This window comes from Anolis carolinensis, chromosome 3 (assembly GCF_035594765.1).
Source record: "Anolis carolinensis isolate JA03-04 chromosome 3, rAnoCar3.1.pri, whole genome shotgun sequence".
Classification (NCBI taxonomy): domain Eukaryota; kingdom Metazoa; phylum Chordata; class Lepidosauria; order Squamata; family Dactyloidae; genus Anolis; species Anolis carolinensis.
Genome location: NC_085843.1, coordinates 171,417,239 through 171,441,118, shown reverse-complemented (window position 1 = coordinate 171,441,118; position 23,880 = coordinate 171,417,239). Strand labels below are relative to the sequence as shown.

General features: G+C 41.0%; 1 protein-coding gene across 16 annotated transcripts in view; it reads right to left on the bottom strand.

Annotated features, from left to right (window-relative positions):
* Window positions 1–7,102: 7,102 nt before the first annotated feature.
* The window catches only part of ldb3 (LIM domain binding 3), a 264,313-nt gene continuing 247,535 nt past the window's right edge, over window positions 7,103–23,880 (bottom strand). For all 16 annotated transcript variants that reach the window (XM_062977395.1, XM_062977393.1, XM_062977392.1 and 13 more), the window contains 3 exons: window positions 19,302–19,422; window positions 16,391–16,506; window positions 7,103–13,186 (listed from right to left, as the gene is read on the bottom strand). In XM_062977395.1, the coding sequence (XP_062833465.1) occupies window positions 13,097–13,186; window positions 16,391–16,506; window positions 19,302–19,422 (327 nt within the window). In that variant the 3' untranslated portion in view covers window positions 7,103–13,096. The remainder of the gene's footprint in view (window positions 13,187–16,390; window positions 16,507–19,301; window positions 19,423–23,880) is intronic.

Sequence of the window (23,880 nt, the reverse complement as noted above, 5' to 3'; positions counted from 1 at the left end):
GTTTTTTGTCTATGTTCTTAGGGGGTAGACTATTGAATTCAAAAGCCTTAGAGCATAAGATTATGCTGTGGAATGAACTTACCACAATTTGTTAATTACCCCATCTACACTGCCATATAATGCAGTTTGAAACTGTGTTATACAACAGTGGAGATGGGGCCCATCATTCCAAAAGTGTTGGACGGAATCTGCAGTGACAATATGCTGTGTTTTCAACCTCTTTAGTTCTGAAATACCTGTTTTTTTTAAAAAAAAATAAATATATATATTTTCCTTCTACAATATGCATAATTGACAAATTATTGTAAACTCTACAAACACAATGATATAATGGATTTAATAGATATTAACAAAAATCACATGTGCATGTTTAAATTCGAGTCATTCATTTATATAGAAAAGGAGTGTGGTATTTAATATTAATAACCAATTTACCTTAAAAAGCAACTTAAAAAATCCACTCTTTTTCATTAATTGCCTTTCTATCACTCTTGTTTTTACACACCTAGAAATCATGGAGATAACATATTTAAAATTAAATGTTCAACGTTAAAAATCACAGCAAGCAGTGAATGAGACTTAACATTCATTTTGAAACTTTTAAACAATAGTTCCTGTTTCATGTGCAGCCACAGGAAGCTCAGCTGTGCTTCTCTTACAATTAATTGCTTCCGCTGTATATAAAATTGAAAGTATTGGGTACTCTGGGGCGGAAAAAGGATATCCTCATACACTGCTCCTATTTCCTTACCAAAGGCTATTACCAAACCTTTCAGCATTAATTCATTTATAATACATTATCCTGTGATGACAAAAGTGACTCAGAAACACAAAGGTGACTATTATTAGGAGTGTTGCAAATTTTCATTCTTTCTGGCTACTAGATTATCTTTACAGAATGCATCTTTGAAATATTTTTCATTTTTTTAGAGCTAGTGCTTAACTACATTGTCTAAAATCACTCTTGCAAGCTTAAAGGTAAAGGTTTCCCCTGACGTTAAGTCCAGTCATGTCTGACTCTGGGGGTTGGTGCTCATCTCCATTTCTAAGCCGAAGAGCCAGCGTTGTCCGTAGACACCTCCAAGGTCATGTGGCCGGCATGACTGCATGGAGCGCCGTTACCTTCCCGCCGAAGTGGTACCTATTGATCTACTCGCATTGGCATGTTTTCAAACTGCTAGGTTGGCAGGAGTTGGAGCTAACTGTGGCCGCTCACGCTGCTCCCGGGGTTTGAACCTGGGACCTTTCAGTCTCCAGCTCAGTGCTTTAACGCACTTTGCCACCGGGGCAAAGCTTAGGCATGGGTTTTTGGAAACTCTGCTCAAAATGGTCCTACAAAGCAGCATTTTTTCCCTACCAAAAATATGTGCTTTCCTGTTTCACTGATGAAAACCAGTACACTTTAACCAAAGAACATCAGATGGCAAATTATTGAAGAGAAAAATAAAACAATCTAGGAGAGGCTCAGCAGTTTGCTTTTGCCAGAAGGTGCTTCCAAACAGTATTTTAAAAATGCGAATCTTCCCGGGTCCTAATCTAAACCCGGGAAAATTTGCATTTTTAAAATACTGTTTTTCCGGGGTCCTAATCTACACGTGGGCCCCTGGTGGTGGCGCAGTGTGTTAAAGCACTGAGTTGCTGAACTTGCAGACCAAAAGGTCCCAGGTTCAAATTCCGGGAGCGGAATGAGCACCCGCTGTTAGCCCCAGCTCCTGCCAACCTAGCAGTTCGAAAACATGCCAATGTGAGTAGATCAATAGGTACTACTCTGGCAGGAAGGTAAGGGCGCTCCATGCAGTCATGCTGGCCACATGACCTTGGAGGTGTCTACGGACAACGCCGGCTCTTCAACTTAGGAATGGAGATGAGCACCAACCCCCAGAGTCGGTCACGACTGGACTTAACGTCAGGGGAAAACCTTTACCTTTTACCTAATCTACACATGCCCCAGAAAGTGCATGCTTTCTGGGGTGGGTGTCCAGATGTGCTACCGAATCCTTCTGGGAGAACACCTTGACACTCTAACCCCCTCTCCAAAACCCCCCAAACCCCTTTTAAAACCAAAATAATTTATCCGGCCTCCATTAGATTGGTGCTGAATCTCTCCAGGCACTTAGGAATGATGCACCAGGAGAAGGGGAGGCTGGGAGCAATTCTCCTCTTCCCCCTTCTCCTCATTCCTACGTCATTCCTACGCACCAGGAGAGCTCCGGCACCACTCTAATAGAGGCTGGTAAGTTATCTTCATTTTAAAGGGGGGTTGGGGGGTTGGGGACGGGGTTAGGGCATCCTCACAATTTTCTGGGCTAATTTAGCCTGGAAGAATGCAGAACTGCTGTCTGGACTGCCCCCTTGAAAGTCCAGAACTTTTGAGGGAGCAGTCCAGACAGCAGAATAAACCCAATAACAAATTAATTCGCCACAAACCAGGGTTTTCCTGGTTTATTTATTTATTTATTTATTTATTTATTTCCATCATTTATATGCCGCCCTTCTCACCCGAAGGGACTCAGGGTGGCTCACAATCTGGCAAATTCGATGCCGGTATACAGTACAAAAATAAACATAGCAATTAAAACAATCAATTTAAAACAATCCAATAAATACATTTAAAACAGTATAATAAAATACTTAATCCATTCGTCCACATAAACCTTGCACGTAAACCTTAGTCCGGACCGAGTTAAAGCCATAATAATTCATTCATTAAACGCTTGTTCGCAAAGCCAGGTCTTTATCTTTTTTCTGAAACTCAGAAGGGATGGGGCCTGCCGGATGTCACTGGGGAGGGAGTTCCACAGCCGAGGAGCCACCACCGAGAAGGCCCTGTCCCTCGTTCCCACCAGCCGCACTTGTGAGGCAGGTGGGACCGAGAGCAGGGCCTCCCCAGACAATCTTAAAGTTCTCATGGGCTCATAGGAGGAGATACGTTCGGATAGGTAAGTTGGACCGGAACTGTTTAGGGCTTTGTAGGCCAAAACCAGCACTTTGAATTGGGCTCGGTAGCATATTGGCAGCCAGTGGAGCTGACGCAACAGAGGAGTGGTGTGCTCCCTGTACGCCGCTCCAGTTATAAGCCTGGCTGCCGCTCGTTGTACTAATTGAAGCTTCCGGGCCGTCTTCAAAGGCAGCCCCACGTAGAGCGCGTTGCAGTAATCCAAACGAGCTGTAACCAGAGCGTGGACCACCGTGGCCAAGTCAGACCTCCCAAGGAACGGGCGCAGCTGGCGCACAAGTCTGAGTTGTGCAAAGGCTCCCCTGGCCACCGCCAAGACCTGGGGCTCCAGGCTCAGCGATGAATCCAGGAGGACCCCCAGACTGTGAACCTGTGTCTTCAGGGGGAGTGCGACCCCGTCCAACACAGGCTGTAACCCTATTCCCTGTTCAGTCTTACGACTGACCAGGAGGACCTCTGTCTTGTCTGGATTCAATTTCAATTTGTTAGCCCTCATCCAGTCCGACACAGTGGCCAGACACCGGTTCAGGACCTGAACAGCCTCCTTATTGACAGGTAGGAAGGAGTGACAGAGCTGGACATCATCTGTGTACACATGACACCGCACCCCGAAACTCCGGATGATCTCTCCCAGCGGCTTCATGTATATGGTTTGTGGTGAATGAATTCATGTTTCTCTGGGATGTCATCTGGACGGCCCCCTTTTAATTGTGGGAACTCCCAGTTTAAAGGGGCTGACTGGATGGGCTCACTGGAACGAAGGATATTAGAGGCAAAGCTGAAGTATTTTGGCCACATCATGAGGAGACAAGAAAGCTTGGAAAAGATCACGATGCTGGGGAAAATGGAAGGAAAAAGGAAGAGAGGCCGACCAAGGGCGAGATGGATGGACGGTATCCTTGAAGTGACTGGCTTGACCTTGAAGGAACTGGGGGCGGTGACGGCCGACAGGGAGCTCTGGCATGGACTGGTCCATGAGGTCACGAAGAGTCGGAGACGACTAAACAACTGAGCAGCAGCAGATCCAGCCTATGTGCAAATCATTTTGCATTGTGAACGGAGTTTGCAGCAATTGAAGTAAGCTGAGGATGTAAGGTGGGGGAGGAGGAGAAAGACACTGGGATATTTTAAAACCAGTGGGAAAAGTAGGATGGCATTGGGCTAATTGGGACTGATCCTGCCAAATCAGGGCTGTTAGAGAGTATGAGTGCAATCTGGAGTCACTCAGCTTTAGCATCCTCATTATAATTGAGTGGTAGGTAGGTTTCCATGTCATGCTTGTAAACTTTAAATGAATCATCGTTAGAAGGCGCTGCAAAGCTTTTATTCCATCTGCTGCCAAGCAGGAAAGCAGTAGTGTGAGGTTGTGATAGTGGTACTAATGATACTACTGGTTGTTGTCATTGTTGTGTTTCTTCAAGTCATTCCTAATTTATGGCAGCCTTAAGGATTTCTCTTTGCCTTCTTTTGACAATGAGAGGGTGTGATGTGTCCAGGGTCACTAAGGCTGGATCTACACTACCCTACATTCCAGGATCTGATCCCAGATTATCTGGCAGTGTAGACTCATATAATCCAGTTCAAAACAGATAATCTGGAATCAGATACTGGGATATAGGGCAGTGTAGATCCAGCCCCAGGGGGGTTTGCATGGCCAAGAAAGGACTTGAACCTTGCTTTTTCTGTATCCTAGGGCCCTTCAACACAGCCCTATATCCCAGAATATCAAGGCAGAAATTCCCACATTTTCTGCTTTGAAATGGAATATATGGCAGTGTGGACTCAGATAACCCAGTTCAAAGCAGATATTGTGGGATGCTCTGCCTTGATTTTCTAAGATATAGGGTGGCGTGGAAGGGCCCTTAGTCCATCATGCAAACCATGGTACTACAATATCTCATTAGCATTAATACTACTAATAGTAAATTAATATTGATAAGAGTGTCCTGTCCAGGAACTCTTAAACTTAAACAAAGCCTTGCTATGAAATTGCCTAATAGTGTGTGCCTGGAATATTTATATATCTCAAACAAATCAGTTTATCTTTAATATGCATAATTTATTTAACCACTGCTATTCATAGTTTCCAAAGAATTCTGAATTATTTATGTTTGTGAGGATTCCTGGAAGAAAGGATGAGATGCAACCAAAATTGACAACACTCATGAAGATTGTATGCTGGGCTTCTAATATGTGTGTGTGTGTTTCAATGCCAGTTAGTAGTATTTACAATATACTTTCAAATTTCAAAGGGGGAAAAGTGTCACTAATGAAATTAAGGGAGGTTAATGATGCCAAAGTGGATGGGAGGAACATGCTCCTGCCCAGAACGTGGATTGCAGTGGCTAGCTCTAAGGTTGTTAACCACTAGTAACATGGAACTACCATGTTTATTTGTTTAATAACACAGGTTTATCTCATTCCTAAATATCTACAGTTGACAGCATCGTTACTTTTGTGTGTGGCATAAATGTGCCATTGATATACTCCATGTTAAGCATTTCACTGCAGGCATAGTAAGTTGCAAGAAGTTTTCATCCACAGAGCAGATTTTGGCCCCATCTATATTTGCCATAGGAGCCACAGTGGCAAAAAGTGTTAAAGCACTGAGCTGCTGAATTTGCAGACAGGAAGGTCCCAGGTTCAAATCCCAGGAGCTGAGTGAGCACCCTCTGTTGCTCCAGCTTCTGCCAACCTAGCAGTTCGAAAACATGCCAGTGTGAGTAGATCAATAGGTACCGCTCTGGAGGGAAGGTAACGGCACTCCATGCAGTCATGCTGGCCACATGACCTTGGAGGTGTCTATGAACAACGCCTGCTCTTCGGCTTAGATGAGCACCAACCCCCAGAGTCAGACTTAACGTCATGGGGAACCTTTACCTTTTATATTTGCCATATAAAATCCAGATTATCTGCTTTCAACTGGCAATGTAGACTCATATCATCCTGCCAACAGCTGATTTAAACCTCCTACATGCAAATGCAATTTGAAAGGGCTGGATTAGAAATAATGGGCCGGTAACACTATGTAACACGGTTTTTGTTCCTGGGTTATAAATGTCATTTCCTAATTGGTTCTATCATAAAGACGTGGACAATGTTTATTAAACTTCAAAAACTTTGTTTTTGTGGGACATCTCACAGCACATTTTGCTATAGTTTTTCAATTAGTATCCAATAGAGTCTCTGCCAATTCAATATCATTTGTGGTAGCTACAAAAACAATGTTTCTAGAATATAACAACTACTTTCAAAGTAAGCACCACACAATTAAACAGGAAATAACACTTTCAAACCAGGAACATTTTTTTTTCAAATTTTGTTACATAGTGTAATAATATAAAGGTAAAGGTAAAGGTTTCCCCTGACGTTAAGTCCAGTCATGTCTGACTCTGGGGGTTGGTGCTCATCTCCATTTCTAAGCCGAAGAGCCGGCGTTGTCCGTAGACACCTCCAAGGTCATGTGGCCGGCATGACTGCATGCAGCGCCGTTACCTTCCCGCCGGAGCGGTACCTATTGATTTACTCACATTGGCATGTTTTCGAACTGCTAGGTTAGCAGAAGCTGGAGCTAATAGCGGGTGCTCACTCCACTCCCGGGATTTGAACCTGCGACCTTTCGGTCTGCAAGTTCAGCAGCTCAGTGCTTTAACACACTTCGCCACCGGAGCTCCTGTAATAATATAGTATGTTCTAAATATTAAAGTGTCAAGTAAAAACCAAGGAAAGGTGTCAGGGTGTTGATGAGATATTTTCTTGTTTGTCCAAGATGCCTGTTATTCTTAAGTTTGGTACCTCTAAAGGGGGATCAGATATCATGTGTTATAGCTGTAGAGAGACTGAACTTCCATTAATTGTTTAGTGTAAAATCTAGTAGTTTCTAAGTGTCACTTTACTGTCCTAATATCCTAATATTTACAGGCTTCTTCCAGTGTTTGTTTGACATCTTGTAGTTCTTCTCTTTAGCCTGTGCTCATGGTTGGCACATTGATACAGGCTTCAATCCGGTATGTACTTCACTGGGAACTCAACTGGTCACAGCCTGGAAAAGCCATTGTTTTGACCCGTTTCCAGCCACTTTTCCAAATAGTATGCCAACTGGCTTACTTCTTTCCCCACAGAATTCAGAAATAATTTGCAGACGACTTTCTGTTTTGATAACATTTTATTTTTGTTGGCACAGTTAATCCATGCAAGGTACACTCTCTCACAAATCACACATTACACTAGGAATCTGAAATAAAAACCTAAGGTGATCACATCCAAACTCTATGTAAAAGTAAGGACACTTGTGTTGTTCAGGCATTTCCATATATTTTAAAAAGCAAGGTACCTAGTAGGATTCTTGCAAAGAACAAATCACGCCATTGCTAATTTTGACTTCATTTTAAAAAAAGCAAAATATTAGCATCAACTGCTTGGTCTTTTTTTATTAACACTGCACGACCCAATAGCTGCTGCTAATTTGTATTTAGAGCTGTAGCACAGACATTAATGAATACAGAACGTGCTTTGAATTAAATGTTTAATCCAAGCTACTGACCATTGAAGGACCAAACTCATCCCATTGTTATGGCATATTTATTTTTTGTAAACACAATTATTTTTATATGCCACAGTAAAATTGTGCATGGTGGAATTCGTTTCTGAAAACAGTTATGATTAATACAAAATGTATTTCCCTTGAGGCCAGAAGTTTAAATGTCAACTGCAAAAAAAGTACAATCCAAAACCATTAATAAAAATAAGAGCTTTGCTGTAAAATTCAATCTGACATGGATGGCACTCAGGAGGTTTTTTAACAGGTATGCATAAGTTTCTACAATTATAATAATATCATTTAGCAAATCTGTTGAAATGGATTGACATAACTTTTGTTTACTTGGTCATTCACAGGTACAGTATTTGATTTTTTAAAAAGTAAAAGACAAAAATCACTACCACACTTTCTGGTGAAGGAAAATAAAACAAAAATGCGTCAGGTTTTACATAGAAAATTGCTATGAGCCATAAAGACAGCAGAGAAGTAAATATTTCAAGTGTTCTTCCCCTTACAACAATTAGTTTTGTATGTGGCTATGGGCCAAACTCTGTATTACACATGCACAGCATTGCTAATCTTATAAATAGTTGGCTTGGTACAATTGAATGAGGGTCTACTCAGGTAAAAACTCTGAATACAGATAAATGTATGTGTCGGGATCATTCTAGCTCTGCTTTCTCGTTGCACATTTCCATTAATCTCTGTGTGTTATAACAAGAAAAACTGCTAAAGGACATAGGGAACCTCAATTCTTACGAAAGGTTCTCATCTTCAGAAAGCCATTCTCAACATGCAGTGAAAAGCGTGAGGGGGGAAGGGTTGTCACATTTTCCCATCCTTGCAAGTTTACTTGGGCTTTTGAATCCTAGGATTTGGCTGACATTATTACACTGATTTTAGCTAGATTTATAAGTAGCAATGGGTTAAACCAGTGGTTCTCAACTTGTGGGTCCCCAAGTGTTTTAGCCTACAACTTCCAGAAATCCCAGCCAGTTTACCAGCTGTTAGGATTCCTGGGAGTTGAAGGCCAAAACATCTGAGAACTCACAGGTTGAGAACCACTGGGTTAAACCCTTGTGCCAGCTGGACTGCTGACCTGAAGGTTGGGTTGCTGACCTAAAGGTTGCCAGTTCGAATCCACAAGACGGGGTAAGTTCCCGCCTGTCAGCTCTAGCTAGCGGGGACATGAGAGAAGCCTCCCAGCAGGATGGTAACACATCTGGGCATCCCCTGGGCAACGCCTCTGTGGATGTCCAATTCTCTCACACCAGAAGTGACTTGCAGTATGTCCTCAAATTGCTTCTGATATGATAAAAAGGCAGCAAATTTCACTGCAAACATTATTGCAAGGTGGCAGCTTGGGACAATCAAGTATTTGAACAATTGTATGACGTGCAGGATAAGAGAACAGGACTTTAAGCATTTCCTCTCTATTTCTACCACCACGGATTTCTTATCAGAGAACAGACACTATGATATCTAACAAATACCCCTGTTGGCAATAAAGTACTCACCCAACAACGTTGCCTCTTGCCTTTAACAGCTAGTGGCATCTGTAATGAAGTACGAATTTTGGTATACATATGTTATGTTTAATTGTGGGTTTATGTTTCAAAAGGGTATTATAGTTGCTGCATCTCAGCACTCAGAGGCTGGTTGCCATGGAGAAGTGGGCAGAGCCAACTGCCGTTTTGCTAAAGAAGTGCAGAGTTTAAAAAAGGAGAGTCAGTTTGTGCTCCGTTGAGGCACAGGGAAGATTGATCCTGGTTGAGAGGATCAAGGGAGACTCAAACGGTTATTTTGAGTCAGTTTAAAATAAGTTTGGTGACTTATTTGGTATAATCTGTGTCCTGGAAGGGAACATAAAGTCTGTGATTGTTTATCACAGGGGTGACTGTGGTATAAAAGTGGAAGATGAATAAGGTTTAACCACCTTAAGTTAAAAAAAGTAATATTTTAGAGAGTTGATTCATCTTATTCTGGAATTGTAACTGTTAATAAAAAGAAAACCTCTTCGTGAGAAACAATACTGTAACCACTAAGCTCTGTGCCTGAATAAACTTGTTCTTGTTTTTCCAACATCGAAGCCTCTGTCATATATATATTCTGGACCAAGTACACTACCATCTAGAGTGAATAAAAAGAAGAAGTAAAAGTAAAAGGTCTCCTCCCTGAGTTTTTAGTGGTTATATCTTCCCAAATTGGTGGCAGTCATAATAATTAATCCTTTACAAATTGGTGGCAAGCGTTATTAAGCTCCTTCACATTTGGTGGCAGTAATAATTAGATTCCCCCTGCCTAAAAGAACCTCGGTCGTTCATTACCTCTTTACAGCATCAATGCAATCCTTTCTGCACTAAATGTGTTTAGGGTCACCTGAAAAACTAGCATATATAAACATTCGTAAACCTCCAGTAGGGATGTGTAAAACAGGATGGTTAAATAATGGTTTCTGTTCAAGCTGTCCAAGTTTATGTACATTTGCCACTTATGGGCACTGGGCTGGCAAGGACACTTCCCTCATGCGTCTCGCTGTCCTAATTTTAGTCCTCCAAGTATTACTGGAACAGGAAGGGATGCAGCCACCCGACAGCTGCAACAATGCCATGCCTGCAAACATAAGAATGGGCCCACTAAGAGTAATGACTCTGCTTTCCCAGTGCAGTCAGTTCATGATCCACAGTAGAGTTTCTTATGCTGTTGTGAAGCAATAGAGAAGACAAATTGCAACCAGAGAGAGTTTGAGCTAGAAAGAAAAACTGGGAGCCACTGAGTCTTATTTGTGCGTTGTTGCCATCTCACACCATAGGAAACTACACTGTCGCAGTCACCAGCTATTAACTCTAAACATGCAAATAAATACCATTGTGTCTCAGACAATTTTCTTTAAAAAATGAACAAAAATGCTAACAATATATATTTTAAAGAGTGAGTAATAACCACACAGTTCGGCAACCGTTCTTGTTAAAATGACAAGATCAATAAGAATTAAAGTGCTGTACTTGCATGTATTCTACAAGTCACATATGCTTAGCTCTCCAAAACATGGACTAAACAGGAGAAAACTGTTGTGTACTAGAAACGTGAAAGTTGTGTTAAAATGGGGGGGGGGGGGGGGCAAATACAGCAGTTTTCAATCCTGTTAATTTTAACTAGAGAATAAAGCAAAATCAAAAGTGATGTCAAAATGCTTCTCATTCCATATTTCTTTCAATAAGGCACAGTGCATTGGTTATGAGACAAGGCAGTTTTTGGCTACTGCTTCACTGATAATAAAATCCACTTAAACGAGTTTATTGATCAGTGGGGATTAAATAGTAAACATAATCAAAACTAAATAGTGGCTTTTCATTTTTGTTAAAGATAGTAAACATGTTTTCCTATAAATAAACAGTCATGGGTGACAGTGCTGAAGCTATTAAATGTGGAGCACAGTAATGAGGTTACTTAAAAATAAATGGCTTCGTCTTTCTGACCATTTTGTTCATTCCAATGAGTTACTAACATTGACATGGGATGTATGAGGACACTTCCATGCCTAAGTCACAGTTCGGGATGCTCATCAGAGTAGACTCGAAGCCCAGACAATTACGTAATACTAACGCCTTAAATATCCAAAGTTTACAGTTGGAATAAAGACATGCTGCCAATCACAACAGTTCAAAAGCTCCAATATTTCTTGAGATATTAAATAAGATTCTAAGTTCTAAAGGCTTTAGCAGCAAACACAATTACACTTCAGGCATGCATTTCACTTGGGTTTGCCTTGTAAATGGCATTAATTTTGCATTTACCAAAGGCATGGGAATAACAACAAAGTTTGACTTTCCCCTAGCTTTTCTGTTTTGCTTTTTTGCTGTTCTCTTAGGGCTAGTACAGAGCTAGATCTAGCTCCTATTAGCCTCTCATTTCATGGATCAGGCCATAACCCAAATGATAAGGGGACAAAAAAGAGGAAAAGTACCTTGACTACACAATGAACTACAATAAAAACCCTTTCTTCTTCCCTTGTGTACACAACAAAATGTGGAAAATTTGCTTCCTTTTAATGCTGGGAATGAGGTAATTCATTACAACACTTTACTGATGTAACACACTCTTTTCCCAGCTGGAATTAATGTTAGGCAACTTACTTTTCCCACCTCATCCTATCACCTGCCACAGGAAAGAAGTCCCTCCCAACACACCTATGGGGCTGCTTCCCCATGGTTTAATCTCACAGGGGCACAAGATGTAGATGAATATCACAATGACTTGGGGATTTCTGATTGTTTGGCTGTTTCTTCCATCATCACTACTAAAATCCCACTTTTCTTTATAGGAGGAAGATATGCAATGCCCTCTCCACTGTAGTATTATTCACACATACATTATTGCCTTCTAAAATAGGATCACAGGGAAATGGCTCCTTGGTGGCTTGGGCACATGCAAAATTGTATGCACCACAAAGAAGGCCAGTTCACATCCACAGCAGTTGTGAGAACTTCTTCCCTAGGATGACAATCTTTTGCTTTGATAATGTGGGTATGAAGAACTAGGTACAAGGAATCAATGGCATGATGATTACAAATGCTTACAAGTTAGGAACGATTGCACCAAATCCATATGTGGGGAAAAGCTACACCACTGGTCTCGACAATATGGTCTCCCTATATAAAGCTGAAAATGATATTGTCAGGATCAGTGGTGTGGGTTTATCCCTATATAAAGATGAAAGAGCCAGGGTGGCGGAGTGGTTTGAACACTGGACTATGACTCTGGAGATCAGGTTTAAATTCCCGCTCAGCCTGGAAACCCACTGGTGACTTTGCGCAAGTCACACACTCTCAACCCCAGAAAACCCTGTGATATGTCTGCCTGAGGGCACCATAATCCAGAAATTACTTGAAGGCACACAACAATAATATAAACATGACCAGGACGACCTAGAAATGTATGTACCACAAGGAAGCAGCTTCCACATCACTGTGGAGAAATGTGAACAAGCTCTTGTGTCTGAATTCACATTTTGATTGTGAAAAAGTGTTGCAACTGCTTTCAGATAATTCTATGTGGTTATATAAATCCAGTATTCAGAAGAAAAATCATGACATGAATAACAGGAAATAATACTATCGTATCTTGTGAATAATACTTAATGGACCTGTTGTTATAAATTATTAGTGAAAAGTGTATGCCATTGCCTACTACTACTATACCTACTATTTTTGGCACTTTTGTGTTGTATCATCATTCCAAAAGAGGTTCATATTTGTCATCTATCGGTGCTGTCAAGCATAATACCTGCCCTGGTGAACACACTAAAATATATTAATTTTTATAATTTTATGCTATACTTTTAGAAATGATTTTATCCTTTCTTGTTGTTTATTTTGCTCAAACATTTGCAGTAATAGTTCACTGTCAGGTTTTAAATATTCATTCACTTTTTGTATTAGGTATGCAATAACAGGATTTCCACATATGAAAGTAACTGAAATCAATGTCAGAAATGTTCTTAATTCACCAGCCCACCATGATAAAACAATTGTTATCGATATTTTCATCTGTTGAACCATCCACTAAATTTTTTCACTTGTTGGCTTCTTGTTCTTCCTTTAGACATTGATGGCATGGGCATGCTTCTTGCATAAGGGCTTATCCTTCTTTGAATAAAATGGCTGACCTTCCAAATTCACATGGCACACCTGAAAGTTAAGAATATGTGAATGATAAGTGTAATCAAAGGTGGTAAGAATATAATGTGCTAGGTGGGTTGAAGCAGAGAGACTAAGCAGATGTAACAAATATTGGCTGTGCTTTACACCACAAGCAGAAAGAAACTGGGTAAACAAGAAGCAATGACATCCATAATCCAAGGGCTAGGGTAATTTCAATCACCTGCTTAGCATGAACAGCCGGTTGCACCAAATGAAGTCTTCTTATCACAGCTACCTGTAATGCTGCAAACTCCACACACTTTCTATTCCATCTCCACTTACTTTGGATTCTGGATCCACCTATCATCAGTTACAGCCGTCAATGACACTCCCCTTATAGGAAAAAAAGTCTCCCTGCTCTTGATGAAAAGGATGGAAGACATCTCTGCAGTGCAAGAGATGACCAACATCCCAGTCTCAAACCTACAATAATTATATAGTAAATATCTGTAATAGCCGAGTTGCATAGTCAGTTTTCAGTGCTGCAGTTGCCAACCTTGAAGAAAGTAACGGAGAAGAGGCCAGTGATTCCCATTTGCTTGTGATTCTTTTGGGAGGATGGGATTTTGTTCTCCTTTTTGGCCGTATGAAAAATGGTGAGGTAGGAATTTTTGCCTCCCATAAATCCCCAGAGTTACAAACAAAACATGTAGTGGGTATAAGCAACCACATCATGAGGGGGAGTCCATAGAATCATAGAATCATAGAATAGTAGAGTTGGAAGAGACCACATGGGCCATCCAGTCCAACCCCCTGCTAAGAAGCAGGAAATCGCATTCAAAGCACCCCCGACAGATGGCCATCCAGCCTCTGCTTAAAAGCCTCCAAAGAAGGAGCCTCCACCACGGCCCCGGGGAGAGAATTCCACTCTCGAACAGCTCTCACAGTGAGGAAGTTCTTCCTGATGTTCAGGTGGAATCTCCTTTCCTGTAGTTTGAAGCCAGTGTTCCGTGTCCTAGTCTGCAGGGCAGCAGAAAACAAGCTTGTTCCCTCCTCCCTATGACTTCCCCTCACATATTTGTACATGGCTATCATGTCTCCTCTCAGCCTTCTCTTCTGCAGGCTAAACATGCCCAGCTCTTTAAGCCGCTCCTCATAGGGCTTGTTCTCCAGACCCTTAATCATTTTAGTCGCCCTCCTCTGGACGCTTTCCAGCTTGTCAACATCTCCCTTCAACTGTGGTGCCCAAAATTGGACACAGTATTCCAGGTGTGGTCTGACCAAGGCAGAATAGAGGGGGAGCATAACTTCCCTGGATCTAGACGCTATTCCCCTATTGATGCAGGCCAGAATCCCGTTGGCTTTTTTAGCAGCCGCATCACATTGTTGGCTCATGTTTAACTTGTTGTCCACAAGGACTCCAAGGTCTTTTTCGCACACACTGCTGTCAAGCCAGGCGTCCCCCATTCTGTATCTTTGATTTCCATTTTTTCTGCCGAAGTGAAGTATCTTGCATTTGTCCCTGTTGAACTTCATTTTGTTAGTTTTGGCCCATCTCTCTAGTCTGTCAAGATCGTTTTGAATTCTGCTCCTGTCTTCTGGAGTGTTAGCTATCCCTCCCAGTTTTGTGTCGTCTGCAAACTTGATGATCGTGCCTTCTAACCCTTCGTCTAAGTCGTTAATAAAGATGTTGAACAGAACCGGGCCCAGGACGGAGCCCTGCGGCACTCCACTTGTCACTTCTTTCCATGATGAAGACGACGCATTGGTGAGCACCCTTTGGGTTCGTTCGCTTAGCCAATTACAGATCCACCTAACCGTAGTTTTGTCTAGCCCACATTTTACTAGTTTGTTTGCCAGAAGGTCGTGGGGGACTTTGTCGAAGGCCTTACTGAAATCCAGGTACGCTACATCCACAGCATTCCCTGTATCGACCCAATTCGTAACTCTATCGAAAAAAGAAGTCAGATTAGTCTGGCATGACTTGTTTTTGGTAAATCCGTGTTGACTATTAGCAATGACCGCATTTGTTTCTAAGTGTTCGCAGACCACTTCCTTAATGATCTTTTCCAGAATTTTGCCTGGTATTGATGTGAGGCTGACCAGACGGTAATTGTTTGGGTCGCTCTTTTTTCCCTTCTTGAAGATAGGGACCACATTCGCCCTCCTCCAATCTGCTGGGACTTCTCCCGTTCTCCAAGAACTCTCGAAGATAATTGCCAGTGGTTCTGAAATAACTTCCGCTAGTTCCTTCAGTACTCTTGGATGTAGCTGATCTGGCCCTGGGGACTTGAATTCGTTTAGAGTGGCCAGGTGTTCCTGGACAACTTGTTTCCCTATTTGGGGTTGGATTTCCCCCAATCCTTCGTCCATTCCATGTTGCTGAGGTTGAAGATGGCTTTTTTTTTGTGAGAAGACCGAGGCAAAGAAGGCATTAAGTAGTTCTGCCTTTTCCCTGTCCCGTCGCCATCACCCCATCTTCTCCTTGCAATGGCCCTATCGCCTCCTTTTTCTTCCTTTTTCTACCAACGTAAGCAAAAAAGCCTTTTTTGTTGTTTTTTATGTCCCTGGCAAGCCTGAGCTCATTTTGCGCTTTAGCCTTGCAAACCTTTTCCCTACAGAGTCCATGAAGAAACCCTTTGGGCTTCTGTCACTCATAATGAAAATTAACTTTATTTTCTATCTACAAAGTGCTTTTGATTGAGGAACACTGCTTCCTCTTCCCTCAGTTCTTCTACCACACGGCAAGTGAAAACAACTAGCGCATGAGGGAGAATATTAGCATAGAACAGTGGTTCTCAATCTTTGGTTTTATCAATGTTACTGTAGCTCTCAGAATCCCCATGTGCTATTCATACTGTCTGGAACCTCTGGGAACAGAAGTTCAAATCGCCTGGAACACCAAAACATTGGCCTGGAATTATTCTTGTCATGGTAGCTTTCTATGATCAGGGTTTCCCCTTCACTTTTAAAAGAAAGCAGCTTGTAAAGCAGGCATGGGCAAACTTCAGTCCTCCAGGTGTTTTGGACTTCTTCTCCCACAATTCCTAACAGTCAGTAAGCTGGCTGGGATTTCTGGAAGTTGAAGCCCAAAACATCTGGAAGACCAACGTTGACTCATGCCTGTTATAAACAATAACAGCAACAACAAAGCATTCAAACATAGGGACTCTCCCCTGGAGTCAAGAGAGATACCACCATCCAGCTCAGTTGCAAGTTTAGAAAAGTCCTAATCTGATTCAATAAACATACAGCACAAATGAAGCAGGTGTCATGCCAGGTGTGTCCAAGGGCTTCAATGAACTTATCTCCTGCTTCAACAGGGAAATCGCATCCATGACATTTGGTGCTGAACAAGGCAACGTAGTCTAGAAGAAAAAGGTAAAAAAGAAATAAAATTTAATATGGAATCTAAGCAGTATTATCTCTTCTCCAGTACACAAAGCTATCTTCGGTTTAATTTTTATTACAATTCCCTTTACTGCCTTGTGAACCATTTTGAAATAGTATTTGAGATGTACTCATTTTTATTGTAATAACCCATAGATGTGGGTGCTAGAACAGTGTAGACTGGGATCAGGATGAAATTTCCATGTTTCCACAATAATTATTTGGAGAAGTTAGGCCAGTTGGTATATCTTATCTAACATGGCTCCTGTGATAGTTATGAATATAAACTAAGATTGAAATAATGTGCAAAAATACATATTTAAATAAAAAAATAAAATAATAACATGGGTTTTCTGACATAAAGAAATCCCGATGAGGAAAATCCTGGACCAGCCAGAGTCTTCGTAATGCCAAATGTTATTCTGTAGGAGAAATGCACATTATTTTTGTATGCAGAAAAGTACATTTTCTATGCTGAAAACAAATTCTCTTCCCAGTATTTTAGTTAAGTATACTTGAAGAAGTAGCTGATATAGGTTTCTGATCTATATTTTAAAAACATGCATATTTTGTTTGAATTTAGAGACCACTCATAAACTTTAAGGTGGCTTTAAACTATAACTAATCTAACCTAACTTGGGTAAATCCAGTACTACAACCCAAATTCTGGGGAAGAAACAGAGGGAAGCAACACCATAGGTCTAAGTGAGAAAGATTGAGGTTCCAGCCTTAGTAATTGGCGACAAAAAACAGGGTGTTGTTATTGTTCAAATTGTTTTCAGTTCATGGTAAGCTTAAGGCAAATCTATCATGGAGTTTTCTTAGTAATATTGTTTTGCAAATGTTTGCCTTTCCATTTCTTTGAGAGAGTGTGACTTCCTCAAGGTCACCCAGTGTGTTTCCATGGTTGAGTGGGCATTTGAACCCTGGTCTCCAGAGTCATAGTCTTACACACAAACCACTACTCCACACTGGTTCTAAAAAGCTACGTGGGATGAGATAAAAAGTGTACAGAGCAGTCAAGATGAGGAAGGGTCCCCTTCTCACGTGACAGGACCATTGTCTATCACTGTCATCAGTCATCAACATCATCACTATTCTCATTTTCACATTTATCAGATATTACAACTGGAATTTTGGATTATCAATTATCTTAACTTAATCAAGGAATCACTGAATTGTGGTATCATTGAGTAATGTGGGATTACCCAAGAAGTGGCACTTTTTGTCACTGTGATATTGTGATCCTATTTACGGTGACCTCATTCAGATGTATGGTAACTCCAGTTAGTATTGCTCTCAGGGCACCTATCACCACTGCAACTAAAGTTTAAAGGTGAAACTGGACCAACATATCATGCAACAAGGCAATGGAAACTCAATATAAGGAAAATCATGATAAAGTGTTTTATTGATCCCCAATACGCTGGGGATGAATTAAAAAGACAAAAACAAAATGATTTACCGTCTGCAAAGAATTGGTGGGAATATGGGCCTGAAAAAGTTGTTGAAAATTGTGAAACAAAATTCCAATGGGACTTTAAGGACCTTATCATAAAGGCTGCTGGGAATCGCCATGGATCCTGGCAAATCCGGCTGCTCCCGCCGGGGGCAAGGGGAACCCGTCACCCCATGCCCTGCATTGCCTGGCTTACTACTATGCCAATCCCACAGGGGAGAAGCATTAGGAGCCTCCGGTGGCCTAGGGGATAAAAGCCTCATGACTTGAAGGCTGGGTTGCTGACCTGAAAGCTGCAAGGTTCGAATCCCACCTGGGGAGAGTGCAGATGAGCTCCCTCTATCAGCTCCAGCTCCATGCAGGGACATGAGAGAAGCCTCCCACAAGGATGGTAAAACATCAAAGCATTCGGCTGTCCCCTGGGCAACGTCCTTGCAGACGGCCAATTCCCTCACTCCAGAAGCAAGTCCGGTTGCTCCTGACACAAAAAAAAAAAGGGGGGGGGGAAGAAGCATTGACTGTGTGTATTCCCTCCCATTGCTTCTGGTGTAAATTGGGAAGCCTCCCTTGTTGCCGCCGTGGTGGCATATGCCAGTTCCACTATTAGTTTACTCACAGAGCCCCACCAAAAGTTCCTCTGCATTGTGGGATGGGAGCCTGTTGGCTCTGTGGGTAAATTATGGCTGAACCAGTGTATGCTGATGAAGTAAACCCGTCTGATGAGGTCATAAGATTCAAAATGGCAAACCACTAGAAAATAAGAATCTAAACATAACTGTTTGTGAAAAAGAAAGTTTGTGTTATAGAAATGATAATCCTGAAGGAAAGGAGAATCTAAGAGCGGGGGAAAGAGTAGGAAATATCAAGGCCTACCAAAAAACCCAACTAATAATAGTAAGAATAGTATTAATAGTAATGATAACCATTTTTCTTGCATTCTTCCCAAAACTGGAACACAAGGTGGCATAAGACCTCAGCATATATAAATATGGTTTCTACTATGCCTGGATTCACATTAAGTGCAGCCTGGTTACGACAGAGACTACCAAAGGGAAAAAATGAAAGAAAATAAAGCAAACTGAGGTTTTGTTTTTAAAGTTATGCTATGACAGAAAACTGGCTGAGTGCAAAATGGCTCCATTTCACATTTGCTCCAAGGTGGGCACAAGTTAAAATTGGACAGTCAGTTGAGAAAATAGGCACCAGGCCAATTTGGGCAACCAACTTCTTTCTTGCCCGCCAACAACAACAGTCCATGAGTACACTGAGAAACATATTTCAGGCAGGTTTCAGCAGCGTTACTGTGTGCAATACCTTTCTCGCAGTAGGGCTCGCCATCCTCCATGTGGAAAAGGCTATTCCCAAAGGGCTTCCTGCAGGCAGCACAGACAAAGCAAGTTGTGTGCCAAGTCTGCCTCAGGGCATGCATCACTTCCTGAAAGGCAAACAGAGCAGATGTCTCTTGCACTGCCGAAACACATTTCACCGAGAGAGAAAAACAGACCAAAGGCCAGGCAGTGAAGGGTGGAACTCTATGAGTTGCTTCAACAAGACGGGAGAAACTTTGGGCCAAAAGGGGAATGCAGTTAACTCTTTCCTTGCCCAATTATTTTGTCCTTTGAGTCTGCCTTACTCTGGCTTGTAGTGTGTCTGGTCAAAAAATGAGAGCCTTGACTTCTCCAAAAGAACCCCCCCCACACACATTTTTTCTTACTTAATTTTTATTAATTTTTCAAAAAACACAACTTATATCCCCATAACTGAAAATAAGAATAACAAAAATCAAACAAATACGGTAAAACAATTAAAGCAATACCTTGACTTGAGTTTAATTTGTTCTGTGACTGAGCTCTTAACTCAAAATGCTCTGATCTCAAAGCAATTTCCCATTCCTGAAACCACCTCAAATGTTTTTGTTATATGTTTTAAAATAAGAAAATGTACTTTATAAATAACAATTAATTCACATGGAACAATAAAAAGAAAGATCAACTTTAAGAAGCACAAAGTGAAGAGGACAAAATATCACTTTCTTCAAACTGTACTTTTTTGCTTTCTCCCCTTCCTTCTGTTCATGAAGCCAAACATACCAGGGACAAAAACCACACAAAATCAATTAACTCAAAGTTCCTCAAACCAGAGAAGAGCAAAGCAGATAGCAATCTCCCAAAGCGAGCAAGAGCATGAGGCACGGAAGCTGTTCCCTTGAAGGCCTAATGCTTCGTACTCTTGCACTAGCACTCCCTCTGGGGAGCTAGCTCTTAACTGAAAATGCTGCTCTTATGTTAAAGTGAAAGCTGGACTTAACGGAAGCTCTTAAGTCAAAACACTCTTAAGTTGGGACACTCTTAAGTAGAGGTTCCACTGTACTAAAATGATCCCCCAATCCTCCATCTATGCCTGTATTCCTCATTATATATATATATATATACACACACACACACACACACACACACACACACATACAGTAGAGTCTCGCTTATCCAACGTAAACATGCTGGCAGAATGTTGGATAAGCGAATATGTCGGATAATAAGGAGAAAGTAAGGAAAAGCCTATTAAACATCAAATTCGGTTATGATTTTACAAATTAAGCACCAAAGCATCATGTTATACAACAAATTTGACAGAAAAAATAGTTCAGTACGCAATAATGCTATGTAGTATTTACAAATTTAGCACCAAAATATCACGATGTATTGAAAACATTGACTACAAAAATGCGTTGGATAATCCAGAACGTTGGATAAGCGAGTGCTGGATAAGTGAGACTCTCTCTCTATATATATATATCTACCTAAAAACATTAAAAACACAATTGACTTCATCCCCTCAAGCTAATGCACCTATCAAAATGTTATACTGTACTGTACTTCTATTTTACTAGCTGCACCAACTTCTGCAAAATACAATTATATTTAAGATTAAAACATACCCACCAGTAATATCAATACAAACAATTAGAAAATTTCCACTAAAATTCAAAAGAACTCTTTCAACCCCTGAATTCCTAGCACTGCACTAGCCATGTATTTAGAATTATAGTTGAAGCATCCAAAGAAAAGGTGCAGTCAAAGTGATCAAGGGAATGCAACTCCAGCAAATATGTGACTTGTAGATATTCATTTTAATCACAATCTCTTTCTGTGCTATGCTCAAAATTTGAGAATGAAGGGAAATTTGCACTTTTATTCATTACTGGAGATAATAGCTACACTCTGGCCCATAGCCAGGATTTTGTTTCGGGAGGGGCTGGGATTTTGGTTTGGGGGGGGGGGCTGAGTCTGAGCGGGAGAGGGTCTACCCTAGCCAGCCTTTTGTATCGTTATCCCAATATCCCCATGCATATGGGATATATTGAGCATGGTGATCAGATCATGATATGAATAAACATCACAGTTTAAATAATAAATGTAAGGCCTTCTCGCGGACCACCCTGAGAATTTCGGGGGGGGGGGGGGTGAAGCCCCTCAAGCCCCCCCCCCCCAACCCGGCTACATGCCTGCTACACTACAGGGAATGGTATCTGTTAGCATTGAAAAAGGCTCTTTCCCCCAAAGCTGGTACCTACCACAACTCAACTACTGAGGATATTCAGAGAAGGGCCACAGGAACATAGAATGAGGCTCAGATAGAGACATGTGGCATATGTTCCCAGGGTCCCAAGCCAAAATTGTTTTCAAATCCAGAACCTTTTACACTGCCTCTATATCCAAGGATCTGATCCCAGATTATGTGTTTATCCCAAATTATCTGGCAGTGGAGACTCATATAATCCAGTTTAAAGTAGATAATGTGGGATCAGATCCTGAGATATAGGGGTCTGAACTAACTAAAGTTTATAGGATAAGAAAGGACCCCATACATTAAGCATTTATTTATTTATTTATTTATTTATTTATTTATTATTATTTACTTCATTTCTATCCTGCTCTTCTCACCCCGCAGGGGACTCAGAGCGGTGTACAACATATATTTAGGCAAAAATTCAATGCCACATTATACAAAGCAAATAAAACATAACAAAAAATCAATAGAAACAATCAACGTATAAATATAATTTAAAACCATTAACATTAAGATATTAAAACATAAAAATATAAAAACAGCATCTGGGTACAACTTCCCCTTCCCCCTTCATGATCTTAATGTCTTCTTTGGCTATACATTACCACATAATATCAATTTCAAAACAAACCTATCTAACTTTAAAGTGAAAAAAGTAATAGACACATTGGTTCACTTAACTGGTTCAAAAATCAGCCACCCATTAGACAGAATCATAGTTCTGCTACCTGGGCTGACACTCTCATTAAGGGTCCAATTACATATTGTATCTCTCATTGTCTTTTTTTCTAGAGTACCAGTGTTTTTTAAAAACCATATCTAATGTAACATACATTTTGCCCGTGAACTTCAAGTGATTAGAGCAAATAAGGACTGCATGAACTCTGAGTAATTAATGTACCAGTAGCAGGTCTGGCAACAGCTAATTACATATCAGGCAATGGTTTTTAGAGGCTCAGATGGTGAAATGGGAAATGCTTCCTCTTTCCAGAGTTTTAATTCATACTTGCACCAATATTATTTAATCTAATCTGACATTCTGTCTTTCTTTCCTGCTGTTGAAAGCCCAGCATCATTTGTGTTAGCAACATGTCTCATTTGTGAGTCATCAGCAGCTAGTTTAATTAACTTAAATGAATGTTTGCAAAACACCCTGGTCGACAAGCTCAGATGAAGGTATGGAACTCATGAAAGAAATTCAGATTGCAAGCAGGAAGAGGTTACTTGCTGGTCTACAGAAGGATCTATGAAAGTATAGCAGGCCTCTCACTTTTGTAGGCTCCAGGGACACAAAATCCCCACAAAAGTGGGAAAACCTTCACTTTTTTCACTCAAAAGAATTCCTTTCTAGCTATTTCTAGTTCTCAGAGCTATAGCCGTGGGGGGGGGGGGGGGGGCGAGGAGGAGCTCAACCCCGCCGAAAATGTTCATTTAAAAAAAAATCCTTGGTTTAGTCATGAATTTTAACTGATTAACCAAATCCATATGAGTGTTTACTGAAGTTTATCTGTCTTAAGTGTCCACTGAAGTTTATCAATGGAGCCTGATTTCTAAATTATTTTGCGTTATGGAACTACTATTCATGATTCGCTAAAAAAAAGTTTCAACCCGCCCCTCCCAAATTTTTTTTCTGGCTATGGCCCTGTATAGTGTTGACATAGAATTATGCTAGAGGACCTTGAGATTCCTAGATTCTGAAATTCCTAACATGTTAATCAAATTCATGAATAATCAAATCTATAAAAGTAAACCTGTAAATCTGGAGAGCTGACTATAAATAGAAAGTATGGTATATGCTGTCCACTGATTAGAAGCTTTACCAAACAATTCTAAAGATGGCATAATGTTTCTCAATTGATGAGGACTAGAAAGTATCTGGCCTTTGGCACAGATAATGCCACAGTTCATATTTCAACCACTTAGACCAGGGGTAGGACAATGGCATATCCAGATGTTAGCGCACAGCTCCCATAATCTTTGATTATTAGCCATGTTGGCACTGGAAGCTACAAACAATGGCCACACGGCACCAGAAGCTACAAGTATCTAGAGCAGGGGTCCTCAAACTTTAAAAGCAAAGAGCTGGTCCACAATCCTTCAGACTGTGGAGGGGCCGAATTATCATTTGGAAAAAAAAAACGGACAAATTCCTATGCACACTGCACATGTTTTATTTGTAGTGCAAAACAACAACGATGAAAGAACAATATTTAAAAATGAAAACAATTGTAACCAGCATAAACCTATCAGGATTTCAATATGAAGTGTGGGCCTGCTTCTGGCCAATGAGATAGTCAAGTGAATTAGGATTGTTGTTGTTGTGTGC